Source organism: Anopheles arabiensis, chromosome 3 (assembly GCF_016920715.1).
Source record: "Anopheles arabiensis isolate DONGOLA chromosome 3, AaraD3, whole genome shotgun sequence".
NCBI lineage: Eukaryota > Metazoa > Arthropoda > Insecta > Diptera > Culicidae > Anopheles > Anopheles arabiensis.
Window position 1 is genome coordinate 84,944,556 of NC_053518.1, and position 21,687 is coordinate 84,966,242.

Genomic DNA, 21,687 nt, shown 5'->3' on the forward strand with positions numbered 1-21,687 from the left:
TTGCAAAGACTTTAAGCCGATTGGCTTTAATCGCCTCATTACAGGGTTTTCCAGGGGTTCTCATAGTTGTGGGACACTTCCTTGAATTTTTCTTATGGGAAGTGAACTTCATTTGATGGAAATTGAACTCTACGGTACCCTTTTTGGACAGCTCCTATTGGAAATTCCTACTGGATTTGTCCAACAAGGGTGCTGTAGAGTCCAATTCCCATTACATTAAGTTCATTTCACGTAAGAAGGAATCAAGAAAGTGTCCCACAGCTATGATAACTCCTGGAAAACCCTGTAAGTCGATAAAATAATTCTAAACGTAAAATCTAACATTCTTCTTGGCCATTTGTGGCTTACAACTTTTTTTTTCAGCCTCAAATATAAAAAAAATACGTTACATAATTGATTTCAAATGAATAATTTTGTCATTTTATCGATACCTCTAACATTCGTAAAAAAAAACTAGTACAACAATAGTGATCAAATCAACCCAAAGTCGAGACCATAACAAGTAATGTTTTTCATGTGATCTCAGCATACTAAGCCAATCGCAACAAGCAGAGTGGCGCAGTGGAAGCGTGCTGGGCCCATAACCCAGAGGTCCGTAGATCGAAACTACGCTCTGCTAAAATATTGTGCGATTCTTAAATAAAGATATCGTCGAACAAGACTTTTTTTGAGAGACAGTATGCAGTCGCAAGACCCAAAGTCTCTGTATAAACAAACCAAACCAACCAAGCACTACTGATTAATTGTCAAAACACCGCACACACTATAATCACTCTGCAAAACCTTCAGAGCTAGCTTTTTAGCATCTAACAAACCTTCATTTTTCTTCCTTCAATTCCAAGCACTCTTTACAGTGCTTGGCGTGCTCCGTTCAACAAAAAAATCATCCTTCACTTTGCATATCAATCAAATCCATCGTTCGCGCGAATCTGTAAACAATGCTCTTCACGCTTCGCAACACTTGAAAGGAACAACAAAAATCAACAAAAACTTTACCAAAACTGTAAGCTGAGTTGGTGGGCTACTGAAGTTAAACTTTTCCCACCGGTGGGAGTAGACGAATTTTTAACTTCTTCAGCATTCCCCTTCCAATGATTGTGATGCTGATTAGGACGGTGTACGAGTTCTGTGTCGATCATTACCAGGCGCAGCACGCCCTTATTACGCACAGCCAAGCGGAGTTGAAGCGAAAGGGAAAACTTTAAAGCTGTTCCCCACTGGAATGAATCCGTCACTACCAGACCACCCGATGGACACATGCTACGCTAGCGACAGAGAGCGCGCGCAAAAGTGAAAGTTCGCGACCAATGCCCGGGTTTCCGCCTGGATGCACCCATCAAAACTTCCCACTCATCAATACCACCCCGGTACACACCTCCTTGACCGCCCGTTGCGCGCCTGTGTATGTTTGTGTAGGGTAGTTTTCTTCCCTTCTCATCCTTTGCCGCGGGAAAGAAATGTCAGATCCACCCAGTTAGCAACCGATGCCGGGCAGAATAGAACATTTTGCTCTCCATAACAACCAACTTCGCTCCGTTTTGCAGCTCTCCTCATTTCGCTGCGGATGGAAATGATTCACTCGGACGATCAAAGTGTGCGGCGGAGTTAGTTAGGGTGAGAGGAGGGTCAATACACACAGAATTGCCCGGTGTAAATAAATTTGTTGTTTACCGAAATCAATTCAAACAGAAATTTTTGGCGTCTCCCTACACAGTGGACATACCTTAAAAAAAGAAGAAAAAAAAACGAAAACAAACTTTTCCACCCGAAGCTCTTTTAATTTTCGTTTCCTCCCCCCAAATTTCGGACGGGTAAGTTTTATTTTCCTGTTATTGCACCCCCCGGCCACCCCCTTCACTCCAAGGGATGGAGGAAAACAGGTTAGAAAAATGGACACGAACACAGAGTACCTCTCTTCCGAGATGCTTAAAAACCTCCCCCGCCGGGAGTGGCCAGTGGCAACGGAGAAAAACTTTTCCATTTTCCATCCGCCATTTTCAACAAACAGCAGCAGCAGCAGCCTACTGCTTTTCTTGTCCATTGCTTGCTACTGCTCAGTCGCATCCATGGCAAGCTTTGCCCTTGTTGTCCATTTTTATCCACTCCTCTGTTTCACTCGCTCGCTTGACAAATGTCACGTCCTTGGGTTCCTTTCTTTACTTTGTTTTCTTTCTCCGTTTCTACTTGCACTTTCGCATTTTGTTGCTTACTTTCAACTTTCCGTCGGTGGGTGTGTGTTTTCCTTTTTTTTTCTTTTCTCTTCTCCTCTTTACAACTGTTGTTATTTTTCTTCTCGTTTTTCTTCTCTCTACAAACCATCAATCTACGTACGGTTCGCTTTTCTCATTCACCCCAACTACTACTTTATCTCGGTTGCCTCAGTTCATAAATCAAATATTTTGATAAGAACTCATTAATTTCTGCTTGCGCAGCAAACTTTCAAGTTGGTTTCGTTCAACTGCTCTCGGTGGTTGATATTTTGTGCGGTTTGTTCGTCCCCTTTCTCCTTGGCTTTTCCAGAGCTGCGGTGCGCCTGTGTGCGGTTACGAATGGCTAATTTAAATGTTCGTACGATTATTTGTTTGTTTGTGGCCATGTTCATTTAATTTAACGTGGGTAGCTATCGAACTTTCTTAGTTGGCAGGCACTTTAGTCGGTTACTGCTAGGGACTCCCTTGACCACTCGCATGAAGTTTCTTCTGGTTGGAACGGGCAGTGCCATTCTCATCACATTAGGATCCTCATTTTGCAGATCATATGCGTTACAGTGATCATCCGATAATGAAATCGCTTATTCCGTTCCATTTAGAGATTTGAAGGTGATCTTCAATTTTTGTATCTGGCTTACTTCCTTACAGAGTTTTCCAGAGGGTTCTCTTAGTTATGGGACACTTGCTTGATTCTTTCTTATGAGAAGTGAACTTCATATGTTGGAAATTGGACTGAACGGCATCCTGTTTGTACAACTCCAATTGGAAATTCCTATTGGATTTGTCCAACAAGGGTGTTGTAGAGTCCAATTCAAATTACATTAAGTTCATTTCACGTAAGAAGGAGTCAATAAAGTGTCCCACAGCTATGAGAACTCCTGAAAACCCCTGTATTGTACTCCTTTAGCAAATAAAATCTTAAATTAAGCTAGAGACTCTAAGCCGCCACATCTCAATTTCTAGTAAGAAGTAGTGTGTGGAATCAGTTACTAGGAGTCTCCGAGCGATACGTTGCCTAAGACAGTTTCAGGGTACCAAAATTTTGGGCTGGAATAAAAACAGAGAGAGCTATTTTCAGGTCCCGAACACGGGAAAGAATGAATTCCAGAAGTGATATGGCTTCAGGACCGATATGCGATCAGACTATTTCGTTTCGTTTCATTTCGTTTCATTTATTTCATACAATATCCGCCATCAAGGCTAAATATAATAGACTTAAAACTAATTTAATACTAACAAATAAACAAAATAATTCATGAAAAACTTAGCCTAACTAACCTAGTCTTGACCTAGCAAAAAAGAAAAGAAAAAAAACAAGAGTAGAGCGTAGAGACTATCATAAACTTAACAAAAACAAAAAAAAGAGAGTAATAGAAAACTAAGGAGAATAATTAAAGGGAATTAGAAGAAAAAATACGGTTACGGAAAGAGTTAAGAGAGGAGTCGAAATCAAAGAGATAGTAAAAGTGGTTAAACAACCTGAAACAGGACAGAAGAGGGTCATTGAAAGTATAAAGAGTATGACGTGTTTCAATTGACAGAGGATCACGAGGACGAAGGGAACGAGAGGGAACATACAGCGAGATGGACGAGAGTAAATCAGGAGCATCAGTAGCAGAAAGTAATAAGCCACCAATAAAACAAGCCTGAAACACTTGGCGGCGGAAGCTTAAGGAGTGAAGATTGAATAACTGCAATCGCGTTTCATAGGGAGGTAGTGAGGCAGCACCGAACAAACGACGAAAGGCAATCCTGGTAAAGAGGCGCTGAATGCTTTCAATTCTCGAACAGCCATCAATAGTGGGAGGATTCCAGATGATACTTGCATATTCAAGAATAGGCCTTACCAAAGCACAATAAAGGATTCTTAGGATGCTTTGATCTCTAAAAATAGAGGTAAAACGTAAGATAAACCCAAGGGTTCGATTTGCTTTTAGTAGCACCTCATCAAGCTGCAGTTTAAAGTTAAGACGACAGTCAAGTATAATACCAAGGTCACAGATGGACATAACACGAGAGAGGGAAGCGCTAGAGAGAGTATAGTTAAATAAAATAGGAGAAAGAGAGTGAGAGAAAGAAATAACAGAACATTTTTCGGGACACAGGCGAAGTAAATTGGATGAACACCAATGAGCAAATGCATTGAGGTAATGCTGAAGTCTCAGACAATCAGAAGAAGAAGACACAGGTAAAAAGATTTTGATATCATCCGCATAAAGGAGATGACCATCAGGAGGTAAAACATTACAAACATCATTGATGAACAAAGAAAACAGAAGTGGACTTAGCACACAACCCTGAGGGACACCTGACGTACAAAAAAACTCCTCAGATAAGTACGACCCGGTTTTAACCCTGCATGATCGATTACTTAAATATGAGGACAGCCAGCTAATAATGCCATCACCAAAACCAAGTTTAGACAATTTAGCTAATAATAAAGAGTGAGGCAAACTATCAAAAGCAGCATGAAAGTCGGTGTATATTGCATCAAGTTGGGTACCGGTCTCAAAAGATCTAAAAATATTGGAAATAAAAGACATGAGATTAGTTGAAGTAGACCTACCAGGCATAAACCCATGCTGTTTAGGGCTAATAGCTGAACTACAACTATGAAGTATGGTTGGAAGGATACATAGCTCAAAAGTTTTGGCTGTGGCGCAAGTTTGGGTTATCCCACGATAATTAGAAACAATGCTACGGCATCCCTTTTTGTGTACCGGAAAAAGCCAACAGGATTTCCAAAGAGCAGGAAAAACCCCAAGAGAAAGTGAAAGGTTGAAAATTTTAGCAAGGTGTGGAGCAAGCACGTCCTTACAGTTTATTAAAACAGAGGCAGGAATGCCATCTGGACCAGGAGTAAAAGAACGTTTCGTTATTTGGGTACAACTGTACAACTGTTTCAGAGCTAACCGAAATATCGGAGAGATTAATTAAGTTCTCTGGCGTGTAGAGTAGCCCACCCTCAATAAGGTTAGGGTCACTAACCGGTGGCTCAAACATTTGGGAAAAATGTGCAGAGAATAGCTCACAGATCTCAACAGGCGTAGAGGCAGTTCGAGAATCAAGTACCATTTCATTAGGTAACGTATTGCACCCTCTTCGAATCCTAACAAATTGCCAGAAGGATGCTGGATCAGAACGGAAACGCGATTGCAGTCTACTCGAATAGGCCTCAAAACAAGCCCTGTTGTATAGTCGATGCGCAGAGGCAGCGTACTTAAATAAACGAAAGTTGAAAGCAGATCGGTTCAGACGATACCTCCTAAGATATTTCATTCTATCCTTTTTCAGGTTGCGAAGAGTACGATTGGACCAGGGAGGATTAGGAGGGGAACGAAAAATAGGTGTACATGAAAGGAGTGCAGAGGTTAACAAAGCATTAAACGATTGGACAGCCTCGTCGACCGATGTACATTGATAAAAAAAAGACCAGTCGGAACGAGATAGAATTGAATTAAGTTTACGATAGTCTGTGAGCCGAAAATGTTCCAGGTACTATGTTCCAGGTACTGGGTTATGTTGCAGATCAATTCAAGGACTGATATGGGGTAAGGATCAATTGAACGATCGTTTTGAGTTTAGGATCAGCTTCAGATCCGGTAGGAGGTCACAAGATGGTGTGAGGAGTATTAGTTCCAGAACTGATATGATAGAACAGAACTGATCAGTTCCAGGATCGGTATGGGTTTAGGATCAGTTCAAAGTGTGATATGGCGTCAGAATCAATTCCCGAATCTATCAAAATAGAACACAAGACCTAGGACCGCAGTACGGATGCAGTATCAGGTATAGCTCAATTAAGGATTCGGCATTAGTGTCTAAACTGAAATAGATTTGGGGTGACAGTCATTTTCAAAATTATGCTGCACTAATTACACTATTTCTTTTACTTATTTGCTACTCTTTTTAGCATTCGAACCTCAACCTCACTTAGAGAAGACGAACCAACGAATGTGCGGTTAATAACTCTTGTTAGTAACCATTTCTCAATATCTTAAACCCTCTAATCATTTCAAAACCACAGAGAGGGTGTTATTTTTCACTTTTTCAATACATCATTTATTTTTTCTTCTTTCAGTCTTAAAAAATACATTTCCTCCTACCGCAATGAATTCGTTCGTTTTCTGGTTTTGTTCGCGTGCTGTGTCTGCACAGTGTATCACTTGATTTTTTTGCTATCGTACATGAGATGCAAATGAAACTAAAAATTTGAGCTCTAATAGAGTACAATAAAAGAACGAGAGAAACAAAAAATCCCCCGAAAGAGTAACTACTAGTGAACGCATAAACACAACATACAAACGGGTAAAATGAAAACGGATGGCAACTTAACTCTGTTCTTTCTCTCTCTCTCTGTAGTGCTCGAATGCACTCTAACGAACGGTGGGTGAAAACAAGAGGATGGTTTAATAATAAGAATCAATTATATACAAAAGAGGCGCACAATTTCATCGTAAGTGCGGGCGTAAACTAATTCAACATAGTGTGATGGTTGTGAGAAGTAAAGCAAAGAACCACAACTTAACGAAAACTTAACCCCGAAAAAAGTACTCTGTACACTACACACCCATCGTTGCACAGCAGCGCGCACCTTCTTGTAGTGTAGAAGTATTTAGTGTACTCGTAATCCTAGTCGTTGGGTTTGCACAAAACAAACAAGTGAATGGAAACATATTCGTTCGCCATTAGTAACAACAACAAAGGAAAATCGCACACTGCCAATTATTTATCTACAAACACACATTCAAATCGCACGCCCCTAGCGTGCACTAAGTACTGTCTTCTGAAGAGTGTTTTGAATTCAAAATCTGTATTGAAAACTTAACACGTTTATAATAATAAACAAGCAAGCAGCATTTCAACAGCGGAAACGAAAGAAAAAGGAGATAGAGTTTTAAAACAAGTTCCATTCATAATTAGTTCCCAGAGCTTTAAACTTACTTCCCTCACTTCCCTCTATGATTATGGAGTTATGGGGAGCGGGAGTTCAAAAAACCCTCATCCTCGTCGGGGTAACTAATTTTGTTCGATCTTGTCTCTACCTGTGATTACCAGTATAAGAGAGTAGGAGTGTGGGGTAGAAAAGGGAAGTTTTGTACTTTTTTTTCTTCTAGCTAAGCACTTAAACCAATGTCTGCTTCATCTTCTCCTTTCCCGCCCCATATTCCAACCCAAACGGTCTCAACCACCGGGTGAAGATGCTGAACCGGTTAATATCGTTCGATGGATTCGATGTCGTCTGCACAACGGGGGAAGAATCTTCCGATGGCTTTGGCATGCGTCACTCGATGAACTTGCCAAACGATTATTAAACACCACTCTTAAACGCTATTTAAGCTTCTTCTTTTAGGCCAGGGTGAGAAGAGGACGGTGGCTTCACCCCCGACCCGACCTGGGGTGAAGGGGGCGTCATACGATGTTTGCCAGCAATTGCGCGCGCTGCTGATACGTTTGCTTCTCTCTTTCTCTCTCTGATCCACTCTCACTTAAAATATATAGAGTAACGCGTCGCTTCGAGCAGCTTCTCTTCCATTCTATCTTCGCACTTTGCACGGTAACCGTTTCTGCGCATAAACGCGCACACACACACACACACAAACACACAGATACAGCCAGTCCCCTACCCGCGGTTGGTGATGGAAAACTGAACAAACGGAAACAGAATATCGGAGGGACATCTGGTTAGCAAACTTACCCAGTTTCAGGTAAACGCGACTCGCACGTGGCCGCACACACACGCTGCCACTGGACACGAGTCTCGTCGTTGTCTTACACACACACCAAGGCCCGAGTTGTTGCTGTTGTGAAGCTTTCCTACGACGGGGGACGGGGGACGGAAGGTAATTCGACACGTTTGGGTGCTTCGCTTCCGTAAAAGAAAACGGACATGCACAGGACGTACGGACGGAGAGAATCGATTGTTTTAAGCACTGTTTTAACCGCACGGTTAAAGCACACAGCCAAGAGGGAAGGGGAGACCATTCCCGCATCTTCGAAGGATATGTTAAGCACGTCCAGCAGCAGGAGGAGGACAACCCTTAACCAACCGGTTCGTGGCTACTCGGAACTATTCGGAAGACACGCTGCGTGCGGAAAGAAAAGAGGAAAATCAGCACAAACAATCGAAAAACAATGGATGGCACACACAGCGTTACACAAACTGCCACCTCCAAAACGAGGTTGTGTGCGGGGGGTGGTGGAGGTAAAAAACGCCATTGCAACATTCGAGTTTTCTAGGCCGCCCGCTGATTAAAGTGCTCGTACTTGCAGTCCCGATCAACGCACTGACCGCCGAGCTCGTACGGGCAAAGGATACCGTCGGTGGGAATGTTCTGTGCACTGTGGAGGATAAAGAGAGCGGGAAAAAGAGAGAAAGAGAGAGAGAGAGAGAGAAAAGCATGACGGAGAGGGATTATGATACAACGGGGACACAGGGATTGGAAGGATTGATCATGGTAGGTGAACAGAGACGATCATGGTGAGTTGAGTTTGTACCATTTTAAAGTTTCAAATGTAAAAGTGCAATATAGCAAACCAATTGCAACATAAAACATACAGGAAAACATGGAAGAAATGACTCATCGCATGTAGAAAACATTACAGTTCACAATACGAGTGTAATTGTATGAAAAAGGAAGAACAAACACCCAAAACACAGATGCGTACAAGAGGAAAAGTTACACAGAAAGGAAAGCAAATGGGAAAGTGGGAAAAGAGGGAAAAGGGAGGGAATTGTTTTCATTTTAACGTAGCTGATAATGATTAGTGTCAACTCTTGGTGATCGATCATCACCCGGGAGGATCGAGCGCGATAATAACTTACCTTTGCTTTAAGGACATTAGCGGCGACGTATACTTTTCAATTCGGTATGCTTCACCAACAACGAGCTCTTCGGTTTCGTTCGCTGTATCGTCCATCGGGCACTGGTCCGGCACTGGAGCCGGCGGCACTGTCTCTTCTTCCGGCCGCATCTGCACCTCACTCTGAGGCTCTGCTTGTACGGTGGCACTGTTCTCCAGCACCGTCACGTGGTCGTCCTTGTCATCCGCTGCCGGTGCAACGGGTTGTACAGACAATTGCTCTAAAGGTTTACTGTCGCTCCTGTCAGCCTCCTTGGCAGCCTCTATCGATTGCATATTAAGCTGCTCGGGCTGTTCCGAAGGTTCTTGTACACCTTCTGCATCTTCCTCGTTAGGAACGGTTTGCGGATCCACTTCACACAGCTCCTCCTTTTGCTCACTCATTTCGGAAGCACATTTCTGCTCTGCATCCACCGGTGGTGATTGTACCTCCTCTTCCTGCTTCTCCGTCTCCTCCTCATCATCCTCCTCCTCCTCCTCCTCCTGCTCCTCCTCGGGCACCACCTGCTGCCGTTCTTCGCTCTGCTCATTGTCATACGCGTTCATTTCGGTCGCGTTCGCCAACCGCCGCTTGTGGTTGGCGATCATTTCTTCCTTAAATTCCTCCAGCGTCGGCTTGCGGATGCTTTTCAGCTGCTGCATTTCCGCGATCAAGATGCGCATCTGCTGCTGCACCTCGCGACCATTCGCGCCCACTGGCATCCTGGAAGAGAGTGCGTTTGGTGTGTGATAAGATAAAAAAAAACGGAGAGAGAGAGAGGAGAGCAAACGTTCGCTCCATTCCCGATCATAACGAGCGTCGTCCCGTCCCTTCGGTGCGAGCTAGAACGTAAAAAACCACCGGCCGGTCGGCATCCCTCCCCACAGCAGTCGGACTACTTTAAGAGAGAGAGTGTTTGTGTGCGATTGCGGTGAACTTACTGATACGATTCCCCCTTGACGGCACGCCCGATCTGGATGCACATGCGCTCCAGCTCGCCGGACCGCTTCCGCCCGGACAGGATCTTCTTGCGCGTCGTGTGCAGGTTGGCGAGCGTGTCGCGCGTCCGGACCCGTTGCCGCTCGTGCACCTTCTCGAGCAGCGCCAGCTTTTCCCGCAGCAGATCGATCCGGCTCTCGAGATGGTACAGCTCCCGGCGGGCCTGCTGGGCCTCGATGATCGTGGCATTGTGCTGCTCTAGATCGCTCAGAAAGCTGTCGCTGTTTGGGTTTGGGTTTTTTTGTGTGTACATGTGCATGTATAGTTGAATGTAAATTGTCCGGGATTACACAAGAAGGAGAAGGATATAAACGGTTGTCGGTCAGGTGCAAAAAAAAAAACAAAACAATAAACAAAAAAGTAAAGAATCACTAGAGAAAAGCCCGACTCTCGCTTTTTACCTGTGATTTTCGAGTTGCGTCTCGGCGGTGAGAAGCAATCGATTCCGGGACGCTTCCGTAAGGTTCGGCAGGCTGGCCCGTATTTGCTGTAGTTTCCTTTCGATCGGATCCAGCACCGGTTCCTGAGTGTCCGCAACCTTTGTAGGTGTGCTGCCGCTGTGCGATTGTTTTCGCCGGCCCGGACTTTTCCCTGACTTTGGTTCCGTCCGCTGCTCTGCAGCAGACTTACTACTAACCGGTTCTTCACTAGCTGCTACTACTACCTTAGGAACTGAGTTATCTCGCGGCACGGCATTGCTGGTGCTGCTGCTGCCGTTGTCCGAGGTACGGCGTACTGTCGCTTGCGTTTGTTGCCGTGCAAGCTTGTCCCGTTCCAGCTGTGCCATACGGGCGACCAGCTTCATGTACTCCAGCTGAGCCGATTTCGAAAGATGTTTCACAGCCTGCACAGACACCGGGGACAGGTTAGTGGATTAATTTTGAAAGTAATCAGACCTCAGCCCAGCCAAACGTGGAGCATTTTTAGACAGACTCGTAAAGGGCAATTTCCATAAAGACAATATGATCATACAGAAATAAATAAAAAAATGCCAAAAAATATCTCACCGTCGGCGTTGCCATGGTACTGCTGCTCGTTGGTTGCTTCTTTGCTGCCTGCTTCGACGCCTGCTGCTGCCGGATGGAATGTATACTCTTCCCACTGTTCGCACCCGCCCGCTCAGAATGTGGCAATTCTTCTTCGCCCACTTCGTTGGTCCCTGCGGGCGTGCTTTTGCTGCGTACACTTTTCAAAAACTTATCCAACTGTTCCTCGAACCGTGCCGTTGGTGGCATTGCGGTTCCATTGACAGCACCACCGTTCTCCGGAGTCGCCCCGCCGAAATCAACGTCCGAGTCGGAATCGGAATGGCCCAGCTGGATGACGAGCTTCGGGACGGGCCGTGACACGAACGTGTCGACTGTCGTCAGCTCTTTAGGCGATTCAGTTCGCATCGGAGGCGAAGGTGCAGCCGAACGGTTCAGGTTGATCAGTTTGTTCGGATTGTTGACCAGCTTTTGCGTTTGCACCAGCGCGGGTGCTGCTTTAGCCGGTTTGGGTGGGAGTTCGGGTAGTGTGGGTGATGGGCTTACTGGAGTCACTGGAGCAGCCGGCACATCCGTGGCGCTGGCAATGGCGAGTGATTTTTTCCTACGCTTTCGTACGGGTTGTTTTTGATCGACGAGCGTGATTAAATTGGGGCGTGCTGGGTCTTGCTGGGTCTTAGGTGCGGAATGAATCTCTTCTTCTTCCTCCTCTTCCTCTACTTCCGGTTCTCGTTGAGGAGGAATTTCGGGAGATGAAGCTTCCGTAGGAACTGTTTCCAGCGCTTCGTCCCGGACGGTTGGCACCGCCATTTCGTCCCGTACCACGACTTCCTGCTCCTGCCTTTTGCTCTGCTTTTGCCGCATCTTTGTGAGTAGCAAATGTCGCAACGCTTCCGCTTCCGCTTCCTCCATCGAATCGGGCGTAACGGGTGGGCTTTCCGGCACCAAATCGCCCCTCCGGTGGAACAGTGCCGAATCGCACGAATCGGCCGCCGCCGTGTGCAGCAGCAGCAGCTTCTGATCCATCCCGCTGCGACGACCGTCCCCAATCGGGGACGGTCTACCGCTCCTGCTGTTTTCGCTACTGCTTGCCAGCTCCATGTCGATCGGTTGCGGCGAATCTTCCTCCATATCCTGTTCCGCCCGGTCGGTGCCGCCCAGCGGGCTGGCCAGCGGGCTAATCTCCATGTCGTTCCCATTGTCGTCCGAATCGACCAGATCGATGTGCTCGTACTGGGGCTCCACGATCTGCACGTCGTCCGTGTCGTCATCGAGCAGCTCGACCGATTCCCGCCCATCGCTGTACACCCCGCTGGGGTCGTACGGGGGTGGCATCTCCCGGACGGGCGACAGCACAATGTCGTCGCTCGGTGAGTACGGCTGTTCGTTGTCCAGCTCGCGGCGTTTGCACCGCGTCGCGTGCTTCTTCAGTATCGCCGTCTTGAGCGCAATCAGGCGCAGCTCCTCCGCGGACTGGTCGTCCGCCGCCGGCTCGGTCTGTAGCTGTATAGCGGGCGGCGGCGGTGGCGACGGTATCTGCAGCTCGGAGATGATGTCGCTCAGCCCTGCCTCCCGTACGACCGGTTTCGTGCTCAGCGCCAGCAGACGCAACTTCAACTCTTCCTCCTCCTCCTCCTCCTCTTCCTCCCCGTCGCCCTCGTCATCCTCCAGCTCCATGTCGTGCTCGCTCGAAGAACTGTCCAGCGATACAATCGCGACCGGCGTTCGCTTACCTGCCGTCGCACTTTTTCGCTTTTGAGCCGCCTGAAGCAGCAGCTTCTTTTTCAGTGGATTTCTGCCGCCCGGCAGCCGCCCGCTCTTGCTGTTGCCGATGCCGCACGCAATCTTCAGGTACTCGCGATCGACCGCCGTCGTCTCCGGTTCCGAGTCCGTCGAAACCGGGCGGCGCTGGGCGGGCGAGGGCGAACGGGACGCATACTTGCGGCGCTTGCGGTGCCGATGGGAGGACCGTTTCACGGGCTTCTCTTTGGGTGGCTTCTCCGCGTGCCGCTTCGTGCCGGAGGTACGCTTCTCCCGCTTGCTCGTACCGAGCCGACTGTCCTCCCGCCCGACCGGTGCGCTCGATTTGTACGTCTTTTGTGTGCGGTACGAGGACTGCTGATGTTGCGGGTAGTAATAGCAGTAGTTTTCCTTCCCATTCATTACGTCCTCCTCGTCCAGGTAGCCTAGAATGAGAGAACAAAGCGCACAGCGGCGACACACATTTGGCAACGCGAACGTAAGCAATAATGGTTTGGGCGGGGGTAAAGGTAAACATAACAAGGCCCCAATTGGAACTCCCTCCCCGTACCTTCGTATATGCTGCGGTTGGCGATTTTCTTCTTCATCATGCCAAGCTTCTTGTCCATCGCTTCCAGTGCCGCCATTCGCTCGCGGATGGTCGATTCCTCCTCCGAGCTGATGTCTTCCAGCTCCTGTTGCTGCTGCTGCTGCTGCTCGTCCTCATCTTCGTCCTGTATCTCGCCCTCCTCGTGGTCCTCGTCCTCGGCGTCCTGTGCCTCGCTACCGCTGCTCACCAGCACCAGCCCGTCCGGAAGGTCACCGCTGCTGGGCGACGGGGCCGATGGCAGCTTTTCCTCGTCCGGATTGCCCATCGTGCATAGGAAATGCGTGCGCTCGGTCAACGATGTAGGCATGAACGGCGTCGGCGACGAGTTGCATTCGATGGGCGCTAGCTGATGCAGGCTTCGAGAAGGGAGAAAAGATATTTTGAACGCGCGGGCAACTGTTAACACCAAACTGGGACGATTGCGACGACTGCTTTCGTAAAACACAACTGCGCGAAACATTCACCACAAGCTAGCAGCCTTTCATAACTTGCTGTTTTCGCGTTTTCGCTACGAAGAACAATGGAGTTCAAGGTGACAGCTGTCAAGCGTTGGCGCGACGGCACGGTTGCTATCGAACGTCGAAACGCGAGGTGTGACGAAAGCCAAACGACGGATTCGGGTTATATGACCTTTATCTGACGGCAGTTTAGAAATGCGCTTTTATGCGCTGCATTCTTCTTTTCAGTGTTTTTCTTAGTTCAGTGTGGAATTGTGGAACGGGATTTGGGTTTAGCTTTTGGTTTTAATGTATCTTACACTGCTTCTTGTCGTCCAACTTTTATACCGTGACAAAGTTTCTGCGAGCTCTTTGTTCTGAAAAAAAACTTCTCAGCTTTAGGCAAAAAATACAAGGCCTGACAGCAGGTAGAATTTTGCTACCGTGAAATACAATCTGTTCCCGAGTTACGCGGTTTCTGCGTTCCCCACGAATCCGCGTAAGTCGAATTTCATGTTTTTTGACTAAAATACTATTTATTACTCGCAGTTTTTGATTTAAATTAATACTTTTATACACTTTATCATTTATTTGATATGATTCGTGCAGAAAATTCTAATATTTCTGGCTTTTAAGCGGTTTCAATTTGTTAGCAAAAATGCAATTTATACCGAACTTGAAGCAAATTGTTCTGATTTGACATTTAATCTGTCAAATTTTGAAAACCGCGTATCTCCGAATCCGCGTAAGTCGAGAACCGTGTAACTCGGGAACAGACTGTACCAGTTCATGTATTTTTGGCCTTCACCGATTTATGAATTTTTCACAAAAACGGAGCGATGGCGTTTCGCGATGAGGCCCGTGTCTGTGCTCCATCGCATGCGATTTTATCGCACGTGCTGTCAAACGCTTTTTCGTATAATATTGCGATTATTTGGATGATTTTAATAATATAACGATTATGAAAAATTAAGTTGAGATTGTTCCTACAAAACACCACACATTTAGTTTGACAGATAAAATCGGATGCGGCGTACGACGAAATCAAAATTTGTTGATTCTGTCGTACGACGAAATCGCACGTCCGACGTTATCTGTCAAATTCCATATAAAATTTTGACAGGCCTTCCGATAAAATCGCATCCGATGGAGCACAGACACGGGCCTAAATCGATCGAAGTTCTTCTTTTTCTTCTTCTGCTTAATAGATTGATAGAAATTAGTCGAAGTAAGCCATACTTTCGTGCTAAAACATAGACGGTTTGACAGATAAAAAGTGTCGCCAAAGAGGTATAGCGGAAGATTTTTTGCGTCGTCTAGAAACAGTGTTGGAATGGAATTTGACTCCAAGCGCCACAGATTAAGCTTAAACGACTGTTAAATCAAATATCCATAGGAAAAAAACGAAAGCTTCGTAGCTTCACTGGTTTGCTCATTAGATGGCGCATTATAATAACTCATATATTGCTGTCCTTTTCTTGCAATGTGGTTCAACAAGCTTGATCTAATCAGCCTTCTAACTTTCCGAGCAAAATCTATGTCAATAGTCGTGTGGTCAGATACATGGGTATCAACACCATTATTCAAATCTCATTTGCTTCAGTTCTGATGCTTTACATTGGCGTTTAAACAATCAGCCGTACCGGCGAACTCGTTCGACGAGAAACATTCGTCGCTCATGAGTGGACAGGGTTCCCAAGTGCCACAAATCCACTAAACGACCACTAAACGGCTTCTAAACGACTCAAGTTCTCTACCTAAACGGAATATAGAAAGACTTCGTTAAGCAGACGGCAAACGACTCATGCATTCTAAAAATAGCAAAAAAAAGCTGGTGGCGCTCTCTGTTAGTGGGATAGCCAACCAGTTGAGCTTCATCGCTTGGAGGAGAGCTTTCTCATTTCCTCTGTACTGTTGTATGGTTTCGCATTGAAGTTATGCATCGCTAGAACTAGAACGGCGATGCGATTGTTTAAATACTAAACTCCAATGGAAACCACCAGCACTGAAGCAAGTAAGATTTGAGTAATGGTCGTTGGTGTTGATATCCACGTATCTGATCACACGACCATTCAAATAGATTTTTGCTCGGAAAGTTAGAAGGCTATATAGGTCATGATAAGATGAAACTTGTCGAAACACATTGCAAGAAAAGGATAGCAATATAATGATGAGTTGTAATACGCCATCTATTGATCAAACCAATGAAGCTGTGGAGCTTTCATTTTTTTTCTATGGATATTCAATTTTCCAGTCGTTTAAGCTTAATCTGTGGCGCTTGGGTTGTACCACTAGGTTGGCCAGTACAAAATCTATACGGTTTTCTAATTTTTGATCTAGAGGGCTATGAAACGAGTGAAAATGAGCGTCGCGGCGAACGTTCCCAGGAACGAACGAGTTCGCCGGTATAGCTGAATCGTAACGCCGTTCTAGCACCGACAAACCGACGTGACACTGGCGTTACAAAAGTGTCCCACACGCAAGTACTGTCATTTACCAGTGAGGCGATCACTTCTGTCAAAGTAAGCTCTGTTCACTGCTGCTTCGATGTAAACAACTTTTCTAAATACAAATGGCGAAGGAAGTGTGAGGCACGATTTTGTGAGAATTATTGGACAAAACACCCAGGAAAATCATTTTAAAAGTTTCCAAATCAATGCAAAAGATGTGAGAAGTACATAAAACAATACGCATTGGAATTTTCGAAGAAAAACAAAAAGGAGATTTAGCAGATTCTTCTCTGTGTCAGTGTAGTAAGTGAATCATTATGGAGATGGCCCTAGTGTTTAACGTATTTTCATTTGAAATAAGGAGACAACTTTTGAAGCTCATTTTGTTCGAAGTGTCACGTCGGTTTGTCGGTGGTTCTAGTTCGAGCATTGCATAACCTCAATGCAAACCATACAACAGAGGACAGAGGGAAGGCTCTTAAATCGAGGAAAGCGCTCCACTGGTTGGGTATCCCATCAACAGATGGCGTTACCAACATTTTTGCTATTTTTAGAATGCATCAGTCGTTCACCGTCTGCTAAACGAAGTCTTTTTAGATTCCCTGATAACTTCAGCCGTTTAGAACCCGTTTAGTGGTCGTGTTGTGGATTTGTGTCACTTGGGTAGCGTTTATTGGCGGCAATTCAATCTCACAAAAGTTTCGTCGGTTTGCAACACTCCTTGTACAGTGGGTATTTCATCACGCTTCGCAACTGTCAAAACTTGTTCCGCGGGAATAACGTATTTTCCCAAACAAATCGCCATCTGTCAACCACAAGCTAAAAAAGGAGGACAAACAGCTTTTCTCCGTAAACGCGAGTCATAAAAATTGCATTCTTTACCTGCTCGATGACCCTTTGGTGACCCGTTGGTGAAGTTTATCGAATTTTGTTTTACTGTTTGATGGATTGTGGGAGATAAAAAGGACGCAGTACTTATAAAAAGGGGTAGGCTTACCCGCAATCACCCGTTCGGTTTTCCCCCTCATAGGGGCGGGTTGCGGCAAAAGAAAATGGTGCCATAGACGGTGAGCAGGATACATTCACGCCAAGGATATGAACGGATCGGCGGCAACTGCAGGGCAACCGCGGGACGACACCGCCGGACCGACGATGGAACCGGTCGAAACGGTGACGCTTATCAGCGACGACTCGGACGTGGAGATGACCGACATCACCGTGAAGCGTCCTAGCAAATCCGAATCGGACGAGGGGCGTCGAACGAGCCGGCGCAAGAAGGTAAAGGTAGGCTACGGTGACAATGGTGCGAAAACGAACACGTCCAACGCCCGACCCGGCAGTGCCTGTGAGCGTGGGGACGGGGTCATCACGCCCGACCGGAAAGCGGAAACAACTACCAAATCGGACGCACCGCCGACGCCGAAATCGAAAAAACGTGAGGTGGAAGAAAAGTCCGCCACCGGACCGGACCCGAACCCGTACCAGGAGTTGATGACGGGGCTGGAGGGTGCAGCATTTCAGTCGCGTCTCCCAGTCGACAAGATGACCGCCTCGGAAGCCGTCTGCTTTCCGCACATCATCAAGCACGGGCTGGTGGCGCAGCGCGTGTTCCTGAACGTGCGCAACCGCATCCTGCAGATGTGGATCGAGGAACCGACGGTACAGCTGACGGTGGAGAATGCGCTGAAGAAGATGGAATCACCGTTCGACAGCGATCCCTCGCTCGTCCGAAGCGTGCACGCATTCCTGGAGCGGCACGGGTTCATTAACTTTGGAATCTTTAAGCGCTTGAAGCCACTGCCGGTGAAGAAGCACGCCAAGGTGATTGTGATCGGCGCGGGAATCTCGGGACTGGCCGCGGCCCAGCAGCTGCAGCAGTTCGGGTTCGATGTGATCGTGCTGGAGGCGCGGGATCGTGTCGGCGGGCGGATTGCAACGTTCCGCAAGAACGCCTACACAGCAGATCTGGGCGCGATGGTGGTGACCGGCACCTGGGGCAACCCGCTGACGATACTGAGCAAGCAGACGGGCATGGAGATGTGCCCGATCAAGAGCGTCTGTCCGCTGTACGGGGCCGGCGGCAAACCGGTACCGAAGCACAAGGACGACATGGTGGAGCGGGAGTTTAACCGGCTGCTCGAGGCGACGAGCTATCTTTCCCACCAGCTGGACTTTAACTACGCCGGCAATCATCCCGTTTCGCTCGGGCAGGCGCTCGAGTGGATCATTAAGCTGCAGGAAAAGCACGTGAAGGAGAAGCAGGTGCAGCATCTGGGCGGCATTATCGGCTGCCAGCAGAAGCTGCTGGCGAATCAGCAACAGCTGGTGGAAACGCTCGCCCGGATAAGGGACCTGAAGGCGAAGCAGCAGCATCTGATCGACACGAAGCCACCGAAACCACCGCCACCGGCGAAGGAGGGGGGTAGTGGTGGTGGCGGTGGTGGGACAGCGGGGCAGGACTCATCCGGAGGTAAAGTTATTAGTCTATAGTTTGTTTTTTTAAGGTTGGAATTACAACCTAAAGATTTAGAATATAGAGTTTAAAAAATGGATAAATGAAGTAAAATTGATCGGTTTGTTCGATCGCATTTATTCGTTAATCCACAAGGATGATTTGGAATCCACTAAGAATCCAATAGGCCGGTTCAAAAAGGCTCGGAGTCCAATTCCCGTAATAAAAGTTCACTATGAGAACCCATGAAATCCCCAATGGATGCGCCTAAAGGTTTTTTTAGGTAACTGAATTAATTGATGCCTCTGCAATCTACGAGGCGCATCAAGAGAGACTGATTCTTTACCATTACCAGAAGTGAAACTTATCCTGAAACTATTATAAAAGATAACCCACGGCAGGTATTATAATTGCTCATAAACCTAGATTCATTGCTGCACTTTGAAGATTCATTCGTGATTATGAATTTTAATAAAAGGAAGCTATCTTACTCTAATCAAATGGAATAGAAATGATCTGAAAGATGTAGAATTAGGTCCTATATGAACTGAGACAGTGAGATGAATCGATGGATGGCTTCCAAGTAGTCGTGTGTTTGTTTATCGATACATTCAGAGCATGTAAAAAACTCACCTCTATCTCAACGACAAGCTTTAATTGCATCTTCTCTTCGGCATTTTCCCTCTCCGCCAGGTGACAGTGCGGGGACAAAGTACTTCGAGCACGAGTTTCAGCTCCGCGTGATGGCACGCGAGGAGCAGCTGGCCTGGAAGGAGGTGGAACGATTGCAAGCCCACCAGACCGAGCTGGAAGCGAAGGTGCGCGAGCTGGAAAACGAGCAAGTGTCGGAGGTGTATCTCTCCTCGAAAGATCGCCAGATACTGGACTGGCACTTTGCGAACCTGGAGTTTGCGAACGCGACCCCGCTCAGCAATCTGTCCCTCAAGCACTGGGATCAGGACGACGATTTCGAGTTCATCGGCAGCCACACGACGGTTAAGAATGGGTACTCGTGCGTACCGATCGCGCTCACCGAGAATCTGGACGTGCGGGTGAACACGGCCGTCACCTGCATCCGATACCGGCCGGGAGGCGTCGAGGTGACGGCCGACTTGAAGTCCAACAACTCGACCGTATGCTATCGGGCCGATCTGGTGCTCTGCACGCTTACCCTCGGCATACTGAAGCTTGCCATCGCGAAGGAATCGAAGCAGCTCAACACGGTCCGGTTCGATCCGGAGCTGCCGGAGTGGAAACAGCTGGCCATCCGGCGGCTCGGCTTCGGCAACCTGAACAAGGTGGTGCTGTGCTTCGACCGCATCTTCTGGGACCCGAACACGAACCTGTTCGGGCACGTCGGTAGCACCACGGCCAGCCGCGGCGAGCTGTTCCTGTTCTGGAACATCTCCCAGTCGCCGGTGCTGCTAGCTCTAGTCGCGGGTCAATCGGCCGCCATCATGGAAAACGTATCGGACGACGTGATCGTGGGCCGCTGCATCGCCGTGCTGAAGGGCATCTTCGGCAATTCGGCCGTCCCGCAGCCGAAGGAAACGGTCGTCACGCGGTGGCGGGCGGATCCGTGGGCCCGCGGATCGTACAGCTTCGTGTCGGTCGGTGCGTCGGGCAGTGATTACGATCTGCTGGCCGCGCCAGTTACACCGAAAGCGCCGGAAGGTGCAAAACCACCACCAACACCACAAAAGCCTCCATCTGCGCCTCAGCAGCAGCAGCAACGCCATGACAAAAACGGTGACAAGAAAGACAACGAGGAGAACGATGACGAGGACAGCAATCCGATCGACATTCCGCGGCTCTTCTTTGCCGGTGAGCATACGATCCGCAACTATCCGGCCACGGTGCACGGTGCCCTGCTCAGCGGGCTGAGAGAGGCGGGCCGGATCGCCGACTACTATCTCGGCTTTCCCAACTGCTATCCGGAAGCGCCCAAGGACGAAAGCGCAAAGAAGTGATCGCGCCCACCGGTCTGGGGGCGCTCTCTTGCCGCACAAACTGCACACAGTGACACACACACACACATACATACAATACACAGCGAAGGAATTGATGGGCATTGGTAGGCCATTTTCACTGCACGATAAACACACATCCACACACTCCAACTCTGTACACACACACATCACCCGTTTGCGTTCGTTTAACTCCTTAGCACTCTCGTTCCCACTGAACCCTGTGTGTGTAGTACATGATTGATTGTAGAAAATATCCAACTGCTCGAGCAAATTTGAACAAATTTCATATCGGTATGCTTTTGTGCTGTGTGTATGTGTGTATGTGTGTGTATGTCGGATGTGTGCCCTCATTCTCTTTAGTGCACTGCGGAGTACAATGGTATTAATATGTTCATTATTTCCGTCTGCCATGTTCAATACTGTAGATAAATAAATATGAATAAGTCGAGAACAAAATGTAATGGTTTGTTATACTATCGTTTGCCCTAATCAATGTTAAGCAATGAGCTTTATAAATTAATAGAGAAAAACTAACATCAGATCAAATAATCAAAAAATCATCAAGGATATGATCTCAAGATTCATAAATTTGAGGTAAAAGTATGACGAAATCTAAAACGTCCGAATTAGGGTTGGATTAGTTCCAGGATCCCACGACAGTGTACAGAGAACACATCTGAAGCGCACCCACGACTCCGATCCTACTCCGTCTGTTGTTAGTCCGATTCCGACTCCGGCAAAATGGGAATCACCAGTTCCGTCCTTTGTCGTCCAGAGTCGTCTGGAGTCGGAACCGTCCAGAATGGGAGTTTTGCGGAGTAGTCTGAAGTCGCTCGGAGTCAATCGGATTGGTTCAGAGTAGTGTTGGGAATTTCGTTAAAAAAAAGAAACGGAACGGAACTAGTTCATTTTTCAAAAAGAACGGAACGTGAACCTGGGGTGCAAAAGAACCGACCCAGAGCTTAGAAGCCAAACTGTTTTCCGGGGGG

General features: G+C 47.3%; 2 protein-coding genes, 1 long non-coding RNA gene and 1 other non-coding gene across 5 annotated transcripts; 3 read left to right on the forward strand and 1 right to left on the reverse strand.

Moving 5' to 3' along the window:
- The first annotated feature begins 547 nt into the window (after nt 1–547).
- Nucleotides 548–619, forward strand: Trnam-cau. The gene has a single exon. It is a non-coding gene; the product is annotated as a tRNA-Met (tRNA).
- A 4,492-nt stretch (nt 620–5,111) lies between these two features.
- LOC120900209 lies at nt 5,112–6,368 on the forward strand. The gene is made up of 3 exons (XR_005739161.1): nt 5,112–5,999; nt 6,124–6,184; nt 6,292–6,368. It is a non-coding gene; the product is annotated as an uncharacterized LOC120900209 (long non-coding RNA).
- LOC120900207 (FK506-binding protein 15) lies at nt 6,244–13,912 on the reverse strand. Of its 2 annotated transcripts, XR_005739160.1 has the most exons (7): nt 13,351–13,912; nt 11,061–13,225; nt 10,455–10,897; nt 9,996–10,274; nt 9,037–9,777; nt 8,361–8,552; nt 6,244–8,296 (listed from the first exon to the last, which is right to left on the reverse strand). XR_005739160.1 is itself a non-coding variant. In XM_040306900.1 (6 exons), exons 1-6 carry the CDS (start codon nt 13,847–13,849, stop codon nt 8,447–8,449), a joined length of 4,233 nt encoding a protein of 1,410 aa, XP_040162834.1. In that variant the 5' UTR covers nt 13,850–13,912; the 3' UTR covers nt 6,244–8,446. The 2 variants fall into 2 exon arrangements, 1 of the variants encoding a protein (XP_040162834.1); XM_040306900.1 differs by having other exon boundaries at nt 6,244–8,552.
- A 3,153-nt stretch (nt 13,913–17,065) lies between these two features.
- Nucleotides 17,066–21,154, forward strand: LOC120900208 (possible lysine-specific histone demethylase 1). The gene is made up of 2 exons (XM_040306901.1): nt 17,066–18,746; nt 19,422–21,154. Exons 1-2 carry the CDS (start codon nt 17,372–17,374, stop codon nt 20,696–20,698), a joined length of 2,652 nt encoding a protein of 883 aa, XP_040162835.1. The 5' UTR covers nt 17,066–17,371; the 3' UTR covers nt 20,699–21,154.
- The last annotated feature ends 533 nt before the right edge of the window (nt 21,155–21,687 follow it).

What these genes read in the sequence shown, in the direction of transcription:
- LOC120900208 (XM_040306901.1), top strand. Translation starts at nt 17,372, where the DNA reads ATGAACGGATCGGCGGCAACTGCAGGGCAACCGCGGGACGACACCGCC. An exon ending in GGGGCAGGACTCATCCGGAG is followed by an intron (nt 18,747 to 19,421) that starts GTAAAGTTATTA and finishes CCTCTCCGCCAG; the next exon opens with GTGACAGTGCGGGGACAAAG.
- LOC120900207 (XM_040306900.1), bottom strand. Translation starts at nt 13,849, where the DNA reads ATGTTTCGCGCAGTTGTGTTTTACGAAAGCAGTCGTCGCAATCGTCCC. An exon ending in CAACCGCAGCATATACGAAG is followed by an intron (nt 13,226 to 13,350) that starts GTACGGGGAGGG and finishes CTCTCATTCTAG; the next exon opens with GCTACCTGGACGAGGAGGAC. An exon ending in ACGCAACTCGAAAATCACAG is followed by an intron (nt 10,275 to 10,454) that starts GTAAAAAGCGAG and finishes AAACCCAAACAG; the next exon opens with CGACAGCTTTCTGAGCGATC.